The 13935-nt window shown below is 45.7% G+C and overlaps 2 protein-coding genes across 2 annotated transcripts; one reads left to right on the top strand and one right to left on the bottom strand.

The window, feature by feature from the left end:
* Positions 1 to 154: 154 nt before the first annotated feature.
* Positions 155 to 8757, top strand: LOC144940910 (acetylserotonin O-methyltransferase-like). The gene is made up of 9 exons (XM_078867412.1): positions 155 to 458; positions 601 to 709; positions 3185 to 3416; positions 4176 to 4305; positions 5699 to 5767; positions 6060 to 6178; positions 6990 to 7124; positions 7537 to 7659; positions 8318 to 8757. Exons 2-9 carry the CDS (start codon positions 611 to 613, stop codon positions 8527 to 8529), a joined length of 1119 nt encoding a protein of 372 aa, XP_078723538.1. The 5' UTR covers positions 155 to 458; positions 601 to 610; the 3' UTR covers positions 8530 to 8757.
* Positions 8758 to 10407: 1650 nt separating this feature from the next.
* Positions 10408 to 13379, bottom strand: LOC144940715 (toll-like receptor 4). Its single transcript, XM_078867067.1, is given in 2 exon segments — positions 10408 to 10505; positions 10508 to 13379. Coding segments are annotated over 2 exon segments (2901 nt in total). The 3' UTR covers positions 10408 to 10476.
* Between the last annotated feature and the right edge of the window lie 556 nt (positions 13380 to 13935).

The following is a 13935-nucleotide window of genomic DNA, read 5'->3' as shown; positions in this document are numbered from 1 at the left end:
CGATTGTGAAATATATTTCACCGCCACACACACACACATCCAGTGCTGTAAACAGGCTGTAAACTGCACGTTTCGTGGTAGGCTTTTGTGTGTGTGTGTGCGTTTCACTTGAGGCTTACTCCATACTTTGAACGCAGAGAGCCCCAGGGTTTAAATACTTCTAGATTTGAAGCTTTCGTGACTGCAAGGAATCATATTGTTAGGTTTTTTCGGTAAAGTCACGTAGGTAAAACATCAAAATTAATGAAAATAAAATAAAACAAAAATCACGACGTTTCGGAGGCAACACAAGTCTCCGTCATCAGGTGGGACCGTCACAGCCGAATTAGCTACTTATTATCCGTTCGTCAACCGGTCAGTCGAGTCAGTGGCGTTTGCATCTTGAGCGCTTGGTGCAGGAGACGCGTGTTGTTGGCCAGCTGTCAGCCGCGCAGTGTTAAATCGACGATTATTCACCGGTACATGGTCGAACGTAACTCGTTTCTTCCGCTGGTTCTGCGTTTGTATGTTTTCGCTCACGGCTTTAAAAAAAATATTAATAATCGAGAAACCTTTTTTCGAGCTAAGTAAAATTTTTTTTACCCCTTTCCACATCCGAAGGTGAAAGCAGATGGCTCTCCAGCAGACGACCGAAAATCCGCAGGCTTCCGCGGAAGACGACTACCCGACCTATATTCAGGAATTAGCCAATGGATATCGCAAATCGAAGGTGAGTCTTCGTCTTGCGGTCCTCGTGTCTGAAACTCGGCACAGTCGTCAACAACATTGCAATGAAATGCATACAAATTCTAGATTTGAAGCTTTCGTGACTGCAAGGATTCATACTCTTAGGCTCTTTCGGTAAAGTCACGTAGATAAAATAATAAAATAATATTTTTTCATTTATTTTTATAAAAGAATATAGTTTCATTTATTATTATGTTATTTTATTATTATTATTCTTTTTTTACCTACGTGACTTTACCGAAAGAACCTAAGAGTATGCATACAAATAGCTCTTTTGCATACAGCACAAGGGCGATTGCCCGAAACGTCGCCTATTATGTGTGTGCCCCCCCCCTTATTTTTTTAAAGGCCGTGTGTTAGTGACGAATGTCAATAATAAAGGTGTTTTTGCACGCTTTTATTATTTATCTCACTTCGTCTGTTGTATCCTCAAAAAAGAAATCGTGTAACTAAATTTTTACACACTTCCCAATGTGCTATCGACATACTGATGACAACACTATATTCTATCATAAAAAATCAAAAACATATTTTTAAACTTTTACACGCTTTTATTTAACTTACTGTATGTGTTGTATCCAAAAATCTTGTAACTCAATTTCAACCGTATTCCCAATGTATCGACTGCAAACTTCGTATAGCTGTCATACTGATGACAATACTATATTATATCATTAAAATTTTAAATAAATATGTAAAAAAAAACTTGGTATACTTATGTCATACTGATGACAATACTATCTTCTATCATAAAAAAAATATATATTTTTAAAACATTCTTTTTTATATGTTATGTTTCCGCTTGGGTCTAATTGTTCACGGTAAACTGACGTTGGCTGTAATTGGCCACGGTCCCTTACGTTATGGCAAGCTTCAGGGCCACTTCTTGGAGTCCTGGAGTTCTGCCATTACTAGTTCAATTCATAAAAGCGTGTTTAAAAAAAAGTTTTTTTAATATTACTTATTTTGTGTTAGATCGCGTAAATATAAAAGTGCCGTTAAACCCACCACCCGACACAGCCAATGAGTAGTAAGGTGTGGTGTCACGTAAACAGAACGTGGCAATTCGTTACTAATGCAGATGAGTCGGAGACTGGTTACTCGCTTCTTTAAACACGAGTGCAGCACTAACCGGTTGTGTGCTGGAGAGTAAATACACAACATTTTCAATTCGAGTACGACGTTTCGCCAGTAATTGCAACCAGCATCATCAGGCGGCAGCCAGAGTTGTGGAGAAATCCTCCTCCTGTTTCGGTCTTCAATAGAGGGACACACGTGACGTCGTCACACTAAAGTGAAGAACGTTTTGCGTGTTTGTGACGCCTGTTCATGCACCGCTGCCAATGCGGTCGACGATTCTGTACCGCAAAGTAACGGTATCTAAAACTAGGGTGTAATCGTGCACCGAATCGTCGATATTTAGTATCAAGTTCATGATGCGCATCATGCATGCTTCGAATGGCATGTTGTACGAATCAGTCTTTTCAGTTCATTATTGTTGTTGTTGTGGACGATACTGGGGGAGTGGGGGGGGGCATCTACAGCGGTGTACATTGCACATTTATACCTGGAGTGCAGGCGGAATGAAACACTGATCCGACCTCACCTCCAAAATGAGATGTTTTTTTTAACTCAAACTTTTCCATTGCAAGACCTCCGATTAGCTACGGACGGTGCGAAATAAGTTCAACATGCAGTACATAACAAGACAGGCACTTTGCCACGGCACCATCAGCAGATCGTGATAGGTTCATGATACAATGTTCATTCCTATGCCGCTCCACACTGCTGAATGAAGGCATTCCCATATTGCGTGGGGGGTTTAACCAGACTTTTAGTCGTGATAACATGGGGCAGAGACGTTTCGGTGGAGCACGCGTGTTCAGTTTGTTGCAAAGGTTCGCTGTTGTAGCCCAGGGGCCGCCCTGGTTAACGCTGTGGGTGTCTCAACAATGTGAAAATTACACGCGCCGCCTGCTTCGCAGTTGAACGTCTAAGATCCCTACTCTAAGATCCCTACTCTAAGATCCCTACTCTAAGATCCCTACTCTAAGATCCCTACTCTAAGATCCCTACTCTAAGATCCCTACTCTAAGATCCCTACTCTAAAATCCCTACTCTAAGATCCCGACTCTAAGATCCCGTGCCGTTGTTTGAAGAAGAGTCGGCTGGCCATCGTGTGTCGGTGTGACGGTGCAAATTTGATCAATTGCTCGCACATCAATGATGGAAGCCACTTAACAACATCCACCCATAACCGTTTGCTGGCCAGTGCCGCGTTCACGTTGTGTTTCACAGAGACAGCGGCCATAGGGCGCGGAGCCTCAAGACGCACTGAAACATGGGGAGCGTGGCACAAGTATTCCTAAGTAATCTGGATCACGCTTTGGAAAAAACTCACAAACACACGCACAAATTGTTTGAATCGCGCTATGTGTCTGTGATTCCTGCACTAAAGATCCTGTTTACAGCCTGTGAGCTGGGGGTGTTCGATCTCCTTGAGGACACCCCGGACCGTGCCGGCATGACGGTAGCAGCGTTGATGGCAGAGATGGGGCGAGCAGGAGAACAGCAGCAGGAGCAGGAGGGTGCAGGAAAAGGAGAAGCGGTGAGCAAGGACGGTCTGGAGCGACTGGTGGATGCCTGCGTTGGGCTGGACCTGCTGAGAGTGAGCACTCACGAGGGAACAGGTATACACCACTGGTGCAAAATGGGGCTGTGTCACATGTGTACACACACAGCCGTCAGTCATTTCTAAAGTAAACTATTAAAAAAAATAGTTTTATCAGGTAAGGCCCACTGAACTATATAGCTCTTTTTCAGAAGCGAATTGGTCACAACTGATAGCTCAACGAAGTGGCTTATCGTGTGGAAACGTTTATCAGCCAAATACTGTACTCTTAAACGCATGTTTCTAAACACGGAGGGAAAAAACCGGAGGACCCGGAGAAAAATCCACGCGACCATGGGGAGAACATGCAAACTCCGAATATACAGCAGGCGTCCGAGTCGGGATCGAACCTCCGACCTCCTGCATACCAGGCGAGGTAGTTAACATTTAAATAAATCAGATAATTTATTTCAGTTGGCATATGAATAACTAAAATGAAGTGGACAAAAATAGTAATTTCCAGTACGGTTTTGCCTTTCAGTTTTGTTTATTCTCATTTGTCTGTGCATGCGGTCCATACTCAAACTGACCATCGTATGGTCAAATAACCCTCACTGCCTGCATGGCATGGGAGACCCCTCATCCAGCAGTGATTTGTCAAACAGGCTGTACATGTGATTGGTGTAAGTTGTGAAAATATTAACAGTTCATTGTAACGGCGAGTCCTTTCCTGCGTAATGGTAGCATAGAGTAGAACGGTTCTGTGTGTTTGATTAAAGCTGCTTTAAAAAATAAAAAATCTGCAATGGTGAGCCCCACCGCTGTTTATTTCCGACAGTGATTTACAGCAACACGAAGCAAGCGAGCACCTACTTGACTCGCTCCAGCCCCAAGTCCATGCACGACGTCATGATCTTCAACTCGCACACTCTCTACCCCTTGTTTTATACTCTCCCATCGGCTGTGAGGTGACCGCGACTAAACCTATTCTACTTTTATATACTTATATATTTGTCCCAGGTGTAAGGCTCACTGAGCTTTTTAACAAGTAAACCCGTAAAAACAAAGTTTTTCACTATAAATCCTTTATATGCGTGGCGGCTAAAGTCTTCTCGTCCTCTGGCTTGAGATGGCTGCCACCTATGGGTAAGATGATTGTCTGCCAGTATTAAGCAATTGGTAATTAAATATTTAATTTGTTTTCCCCAATTGTCACACACAACGAGTCTGTGTGGAAAATGTCAGCTCGATTGGATCACGGGAAGTGGGTTAAAAAACGTGCGAAAGATTTGCACGGTCCTAAGCAAGCAAGCGAACTTAATATAAAGGATTTAAAAATATATTCGCCTGTGGAGGACGCGGGGATCGATCCCGCGACCTTTGGCATGGGAAGCGAGGGCGCTACCAACTGCGCTACTCCGCCACGGCCTGTGGAGGGGTTACGCTCTGGGCTCCTACACTGTGACGTTCAGCCAAAGCCATGAATGAGTTGTATTTAAATAAATGTAAAATACATTTCTTTTGCCTAAAAAGTGTAAAATTTTGTAAAAATTTTTTCACGAACATTAATTGTCTCGCACAACGAGTCTGTGTGGAAAATGTCAGCTCGATTGGATCACGGGAAGTGGGTTAAAAAACGAGCGAAAGATTTGCACGGTCCTAAGCAAGCAGCAAGCACGCAAGCAAGCAAGCACGCAAGCAAGCAAGCAAACTTTATATAAAGGATTTAAAAAAGCGTCCTGGCTGCAAATGATAGCTCAACCAAGTGGCTAAATCACGTGGAAATTCACAGCAGCCAAATACTCGAAACGCGTGTTGATTCATAATGATGCGGAGGGAAAAACCCGAGGACCCGGGCAAAAATTCACGCGACCATGGGCAGAACATGCAAACTCCAAATATGCAGGTATCAAGGTCGGAATTGAACCTAGGACCTCCTGTATACCAGGTGAGGTAGTTAACATCTTGCCACCATGGCTCCCTTAGCGTCTGTCCTCAGAGTCAGCGCAATGCGTGAAAACAACTATTCAATGTGGATGAGACCGTTTCGGCTCACCAACACTGCAGGCCAAATCACTTTTGGCAGCCTTTGGTCTAGCACTGGTGAGACAAAGCCACGAAAGAGGCTATCTCTGGTGTAGGCCAAGCAGTTTCAGGGGCTGTGCACACATTATAAGCAAAATCATCATGTGTGTAGTTAAATGCAGACTTGACGCCTTGTAAATTGGTGTATACAGTATTTGGTGTTTTGACATCTTAACCCCTGTATTATTGCCAGAAAGAGTATTTTTTATCAGGATTGATCAGGTTTAAACGAGCAGGTACATCTAATTGTTTTCATTTTGCCCAATTGTCTTGCAGAGAAGGTAAACACCAGCATAAAAAAGCTTTTGGAGTACAATCTGAGGACATATTTGAGGCCCTGTACCGGTAAGCTTCATCATTGTTTTTTACATTTCACAAGGTCTTTGGATAGTCATCATCAATCATGATTCATCTACCTGACGAAGGCCTCCCCAAATCCGCCAGCATATATCACTATCTTGTGATGTAATAATCGCACGGGTAAATTGAAACGCTCCATCTCTTCGGCAGGCGTGATACTGGACCCGTTCTGCCCTCGGCTGCCCATTCCATTATTTCTTGGCCATCGGCCATCGGGGATATAATGCTATCCAGCAACTTGAATGTGTCAAACTGCTGCATCGTTGCTTGTGTGCAGGACAGAGGAGGAGAGGATGAAGTTCATGCGTTTTTTTTATTCCGTCTGGTCAAACGACGGCCCCTATATCCTCAATGCCTTCGATCTCTCCTCCTTCAAGGATGTCTGTGACGTTGGAGGTGAGTTGAGGACAAGCCAGCAATGCATGCCACCAGATAAGCACTGAATATCTTTACACACTTGGTCGTGCACAACTCTGGACCGGACTCCAGCTCTTTGGCCGAAGTATATTTGACAGTGGCGCAAATAACAAATACCGTACAAGAGTTAATTCCCGACATCGCTCGTTAAATAGCGTTTAGATGTGTTACATTGACATTTTTTTAAAATATCCTGTTGTCTTGTAAACAACTTGATGTAATGCAGATCAGCCTTGCAACTGAGACAGTGTATCTTACGTATCTTTGATCTTTAGTTGAACTCCTTGTTTAAATCAAGGATACTGCGACGATTGCTGTGAAAATTTTAAATTACTTTCAACAAAAAAATATCTTCCAATGTCAGTGCGAGTCTGTATCTCTCTCGTAGATTGTCGTAGTTTAGCGGTTAGCGCACGGCGCTACGAACCCGGCGACCCGGGTTCGATTCCCGCTCACGGCCAACACCAGTGACGATGATCTGAACCAGTTCTGGGCCTCCCCCTAGGTCGACTCAGCCTAAAATGAGTACCTGGTGAGGTGTGTACACATCGGCACTGGGGAGACAAAGGCGTCCGGGCGTGGTGCTGGCCACCCACCCCCTCGTGTGCCGTGCCGGCTTTCGTAGGTGCTCGCTAACAGCACTTGCCCCTGCAGTCTGTTAAGGCTACACGGGAGGCCTTTGTCTTGTCTCTGTCGCAAAAAAAACAAGAGTGAGAGTAAAGCTGGCTGTTGTCAATTGCAGCAGCAGGAAGGCGCTGATAAGATCGTGTGTTTGCTTTCATGAGTGCAGGAGGCACGGGTGTTTTGACTCAGCAGTTTGCCAGAATGTACCCCGACGCCCGGGTCACCTTGTTCGACCTCCCAGATGTTTTGGAAGTCGCACAGAAGCACTTCCTCACCTCCGGCAGCGTGAAGCTGCACGCAGGTGACAACACTGGCTGCGGCTTCCCATCGTCGTGTGGATTTTTTCCTCCGGTTTTTCTCGCCACATTTAGAAACATTGCGTTGAGTGTACAGGTAGTCCCCGACTTACGACGGAGATGCGTTACGACGACCCCATCGTAAGTCGACAATGTCGTAAGTCGAAGATGGCCTCGCCTACCCAGCGAGTCTTAAAGAATGGTTGACCAGTGTAATAGAAAGCGGTCACTTTATTGATAAACCTTCTCTCCCTATCTTGATTCGAAGCTTTCGTGACTGCAGGAATCCATACTCTTTGGTTCTTTCGGAAAAGTCACGTAGGCAGAAATAAAATCAAACAAATCGCGACGTTTCCATCGTCATCAGGCTACCCCTATCCCTCTAAAATCTGCGCTCGTGTGTAACGCTTCGCGTAGGTGACTTCTTCAAGGACAAGATGCCTGAGGGCGACCTGTACATCCTGGCGCAGGTCGTACACGACTGGAAGGAAGAGCAGTGCCTCACGCTGCTCCGCAACATCCACTCCAGCTGTCGGCCAGGTCACTCGATTATTGCTTTTATCTTGTAGCAAGAAAGTGTCCGCGGGGATGGGGGGGGGTATTTGCACAGCGTTGTTCCCCTCTTTGCATAAAAATGGAACTTAATAATTTTTTTTACCCTTTTATCTGGTAACAAAACTGACACCTTTTTTTACGAGGAGTCATGTTTGCATAGACCACAATACCTGCAGTCATAATGCAAACAAAAAACATAACTCTGATAATGTATGCACTGTCCTTGAAGTTGATTGGTCCACACCCGAGACAGCTTTTCTTAGAGCCTAGTCTCACATGGGTTGGACCAGATGACGCCAAAAGGCGCACAACTCAAAATGGAACTTGTTTCTGGCCAAATCATTTGTGCCCTTTTCACGTCATTTCGGCACTTTGTGTGTGGCAGTGGACTGAATCGGCCAATGCGACACGGTACAGTACCTCAATATACTTGGCGTGGTGAGACTGGGTTCCCCATAATCAGATTCCGTTTATCCGAATGAAATGAATATGGGGAAAAAACTCATGGCAAACGTAGGTAAATTATCCACTTGTTTTCAGCAATTCCCATGGCAGTCTTAATTCTGTGCAGTTAATCTTGGCAATGTGTCTTTGTTACCTCTCTTTTTCGCCGATCTACGACTGCGGTTTCACGTTGCTGCAGGCGGAGGGGTTCTGATCATCGAGACTCTGCTGAGGGAAGACCGGACCGGGCCAATAACCGCGCAGATTCACTCTGTCATCATGCTGATGCACACCGTGGGGAAGGAGCGCACGGCCACGGAATACACGGAGCTGCTCACCAAGGCTGGGTTTCGTGATGTCCGCGTGGCCCACACGGGCAAGACGTTCAATGCCATTCTCGCGCGAAAATGACGCGCGCCGAGTAAAAACCGTCGCCAGAAAGAAAAAAACCCGATTTGGTTAATGGGAGATTTTTTTTGGGATCAGTTAAAAAATATTATATTTTTTTTAACTGGCAAATTATTTCTTTTACGCACGTTTTTATTCGAAATGACTTTCACGCATGCAAATATAATCGCCTTCCGATTTAACATCGCGCCAAAGTTTGTCTCTCAGCACTGGCCTATAACACAATTACAATGATGCATGTATGCTTGGTGTCACTCTGATCTCTGGTGGAACTGGGTGCTTGGGTAATAAAACTAACAAAAAATAAAAATCGTGGCTTCTTAATATAAAACTGGATGTGCTCATACTCTTCGGTTTTTTTCGGAAAAGTCACGTAGGTAAAAAAATATAATAATAATAATAAAATAATAATGATAAATGAAAATAACTAAATTAAATCACGACGTTTCGGAAGCAACACAAGCCTCCGTCATCAGGTGTAACTGCTCCAGTAAAATTACTGTAGCGTGTGAAGAAAGCTGTTCAAGACACGTGTTATCTCCCCCCCCCCCGACTCATTGGCTCCTCCCTGCCCAGCACCCTATAAAAAAACACGTGTCTTGAACAGCTCTCTTCACACGCTACAGTAATTTTACTGGAGCAGTTACACCTGATGGCGGAGGCTTGTGTTGCTTCCGAAACGTCGTGATTTAATTTCGCAATTTTTTTGTCTGCTCACAAGTAATCCCCATCGACGTACGGTGACCACTGGTGGTAATTACTGGTGAAACGTCGTACACTCAGATTGTAAATGTTGTAGATTTACTCTCCCAACACACAACCGGTGTGCTGTACTAGGAACGAATTGGTCACGTTCTGTTTACGTGACGAGCCTTTTTCGAATTGGCTGTGTCGGGTGGTGGCAGCGGGTTTAACAACACACATTTATACTTGTACTAGCTGTACTACCCGGCTTCGCCCGGGACTTGTATCCACCACGCCCGGCCGCCTTTGTCTCCCCAGTGGCGATGTTAATACGCCACACCAGTTACTCGTTTTGAGGCTGAGTCCCTCCCTCACCACTCTCCCTCCCTCACCACTCTTCCTCCCTCACCACTCTCCCTCCCTCACCACTCTCCCTCCCTCACCACTCTCCCTCCCTCACCACTCTCCCTCCCTCACCACTCTCCCTCCCTCACCACTCTGTAGAGGACGTGAAACTTTGATGAATTTACCTCAGAGTCGCGTGGTGGGTGTCGAGGCCTAGTACCGTGCAGAGCCTCCGGCCTCGCCTGATTTTCCCACCCGGCTGACGCTGGGTACGGGTGCCGTTCCCCCCCTCCCCCGCGCTACAATAATACTGTCTAATCGCTATAATTTTATAATCGACCGACCCTATAATAGTAATTGCACACATTGTGGTGGGGGGGGGAGTGAAGAGGACGTGAAAGTTTGATGAATTTACCTCAGAGTCGCGTGTTAATGCGTGCGCCTATTTTTAACGGGAATTAAAAATGGCGTCCACCCCGCCGCGAAGGCGTCGCTACCCGTTGCCAGGGGCAACCGCCGTCCAATGAAAGTGCGTATGGTCCGGCGACACACAGACAGACAGATTTGCGATTTTATATATATAGATTTATGGGTGCTACCACCAACTTGGCCATGTCACCACCCCGGGACAAAGTGCCAGGTTGAGTGTGGGGAGTGTGGAGGTTTCTGAGGCACATCTAGACTCTTTTTTTTCTGAGGCGCTGAGCAACCTGCAACCTGACCCCCACCCCCACCCACCACCACCCATCTCGCCCTCCCTTCTCCTTGGCTCCCCTCTGATTCCACAATCCATCTCAATTCCGCGCATTAGCCCATTGCCCCCCCTGGATGCATTCTCCCCATTGGCGGCCTTTCGTGTCCACCTTTCTCACCGATCTGCTTCAGTTTTATATTCCACTGCGAAAATGTAGATCTGCTGGCTCACGGAAGCTCGTGCTGCTCACGGCCCTCGGGGTCGGCCTCCCGAGGGCCGTACGCAGCTTGGCCCAAAACAGCTCCCGCCCGATGTCATCGTCGGGCCACACGATGTACGTCTTGTTGTTGACAATCCTGCGCATGCGGTAGTAGGCCGACAGCTTGTATCTGGGGATCGTTTCGAGGAAAACCATGATGAGAACGTCCTTGTGCTCGTTGAAGAGGCGGTAAGAGGCCATCTGGATCTCCATGGAGCACCACTCGCTGAGCAGGTAGCTCTCGCTCACCACGCAGATGGTCTTGCGGCTGTTGTAGATCGCGTCCACGATGTTGTCAACGATGTACTTGCCCAGCATGAAGTCGCGGTGATGGACGCAGAGCTTGAAAAAGGGCGGGCCCTCTTTCTCCAACTGGGGGACCATCTCGGACATGACCCAGTCCTCGTTCATCGAGTTGTACGAGATGAACGCGTCGTAGGTGTACACCTGTTTGTCCGCGGCGTTGCGGGGGTAGTCACGGAACCAGGCTCGGAACATGTAGTAGCCGTAGATAATGTGCCAGCGCACCTTTGCGTACACCAGCGGGATGAGGATGGTGAGCAAGATGGTCGGGGTCGTCGAGAGGAACATGATTTTTCCCAACTTCTCATGACAGACGGATGTGTCAAAGTCGACGAAACGGGAAAACGTGAATCCATGTCCCACTTCACATTGCAACGTGTAGAGGCCAGTCACCTGTATATTGCTGGCGAATGACCAGTTTTTAAACCAGGCATTGTCGCAAGTGCAATCTACAGGATTATTTCTCAAGTCTAAATATTTCAGGTTTGTCATGGGTGTAATTAACTCCTCCGTTACATAACGAATAGCATTATCATTGAGATACAATGTTTCCAAGTGTGTCAGGTTCTGAAACTGCTGGTTGTTGATGGAACCCAGTCCATCGTTGCCAAGGTCTAAGCTGGATAATTTTTTAAGTTTGTAGAACATTGTCTTGTTCATTATTTGTAGGCCACTGCACACATCGTGAATATCAAGGTATTTGAGGTTATGCATGCCATCAAAAGGGTGCCCTTCGTGGAACAACAGTTTGTTGCCACCCAGTTGAAGTTTTTCCAAAGCGTAAAGCCCCTTGAAGAGGTTTTTAGGAATGCTCTTCATACCATATGGCTGTTGGGCACTCAGTTTAAGGTTAATTAGATTGGTCAGTTCAACAAAGGGTGGGTTTTTAATGGTTGGGGAGTTATATACAATCATGTTCTTGACCAGGTCGAGGACACGCAACGAATGTAGCCCAGCAAACACAGCTCGGTTGTCCAGGCTGCGGATTGCATTCCTGTCGAGGTAAAGATTTTTCAAATTTGAAAGTTCAGAAAATGTCTCTCCTTGAAGATACGAGAGAGCATTGCCACCCAAGTCCAAAAACTCCAGGTTTGTTAAATTGGAAAATACACTTCGATTCAGAATTTTCAATCTATTGTTTCGTAGCATGAGGCTTTTTAGATTTTTGAGCGGGGAAAATGGCGACTGGACGTTCAAGCTGCGGATGACGTTGTTTTCCAGCACCAGATAACTGAGGTTGTGCAAACCGTCGAAGGGTCTTTGGCTCAGTCTTAAAATGTCATTTCCGGTTAAGTCTAGCTTGCGAAGGTTTTTCATATGAACGAAGGCGTAAGATTCCAATTGAAAGATATAGTTGTTCTTAATAAATAAGTTTTCTAAGTAAGGAAGAGGCGTGCATATCACACATGTGGAGTTATCCTTTTTTACACAAGACTCTAACACCTCAATTTGGTTCCTGTTCAAAGTTAAATTACGCAACGTGTTGTTGGGGCTCAGGAAGTTGTACCTCTCTACTGACTTGATTCTGTTGAATGAAAGGTCCAAACTTTCAATCTCACGACAGTCGCAAAAAGATTCACTCACGTTTGAGATGTAGCTATTCGTCAGAGTGAGAGACATTACCTGCCTGGTTACGTTCAGCCGACAAACTAAATGCAGATTTGGCAAACTACGCAAGGGTAAATATGCGAATGTGAGTGTTTTTGGAAACATGTTATTTAACGTTTGAAGTTTAGAGATGTTCAGGTTTCTCATGCTAAGTCTCAGTTGCAAGAGGCTACTCATGTTGAGGCCCGCGAGTTCTGAAACATTCGTGAGGCTGCTGTTGAACAAATCGAGTGAAGTAATGTGATTTAAGAAGTCGTGCTCAAGGGAAATGCTGTCAATAGAGTTGTTTGAAAGAAACATCAATTCCACGGTCTCTTGAAGTCTCAGATTCTTTCCGACAATTATCTTTGTGAGCCTGTTGCTCTCCAGATTGAGCGATTGCAACAATGGCAACTCGTATATGGCCTCCACGACCCGCGAGAAGTTCGACAATTCGTTGTTGGTGAGACTCAGTTGAATTACATTTTTCAAGGGCTTGAACATTTCAAGTGTGGGCTCAAGCCTGTTGTTATCAATGATCAATTGTTTGAGATCTACTAACCCATTGAAGGCACCAGGTATTAGCCTACTGATGTTATTAAACGACAGGTTGAGATGTTGAAGTTGGCCAAGGCCGTTGAATGCTCCCGCCTCAATGACATAAATGTGGTTGATGTCCATCCTCAGGTGGATCAGGCTGCCCAGTTTTATGAAGCTGTTGTTCCTAATCACGGTCAAGGCATTGTTAGATAGGTTTAGTATCACGGGAGCTCCATGGAGGTCGGATATGGCTTCTTCCAGTTCATGGATATTTCTATGCACACAGTTGGCAGTCGTTATAGGCATCTGCTTACAGTTCTTTAATCCATAGCCGTGTCCCACAGGCAGCGCAAGAAGCAAAAGGCTGATACAAATGAGCACGCGTCTGCAGCTATCATTGGGCACTTGTTGGAGCGTTGCCCTTGCACACGATGCTGCCATGGTGCTCTACGCGTGGCCGGCAGTAAAGCCCTCCGTTGTTGATGGCGGCAGTGTGTAGCGCCAGGTGGAAGTTATGGGATGTGCTCTGGTTGTTTTCGTTATCTCGTTCTCGGTCAGAATTGCGAGGATGTGGGTTCCTTACGGAGATAGTGTTCCCAGAAGCAGAGTCCTGTGTGCATGGTTCAAAAGAGGAAACAGGGACGTATCAGTGATTGCTCATTGTAGGGCTTTTATTATTGTATGACAGTGTTTATGAATATGAGACACGATTGCAACATCAAATTATCTACAATTAAAACGTTACAATTTTCATGTAAGCGCTGCGATAGAGTTATTTACAAATTTTATTATGCCCGTCCAAATTAAAATTTTAAATATATCCTTTATCATCGTGAGCCATCGTGAGCTGGATGAAGGCCTTCACCATGCCTTCATAGTCGCTCATGATGCAGCGATTCCACAATCCATCTCAATTCTGCACTTTATCCCATTGCCTCGCTGGATACATTCTCCCCATTGGCCGCCTTTCGTGTCACCATTCTCACCGATCTGCTTA

The sequence above is a fragment of the Lampetra fluviatilis genome, chromosome 23 (genome assembly GCF_964198595.1).
Source record: "Lampetra fluviatilis chromosome 23, kcLamFluv1.1, whole genome shotgun sequence".
NCBI lineage: Eukaryota > Metazoa > Chordata > Hyperoartia > Petromyzontiformes > Petromyzontidae > Lampetra > Lampetra fluviatilis.
The sequence above is the reverse complement of the archived record's forward strand: the minus strand, read 5'-3'. Positions and strand labels throughout refer to the sequence as shown.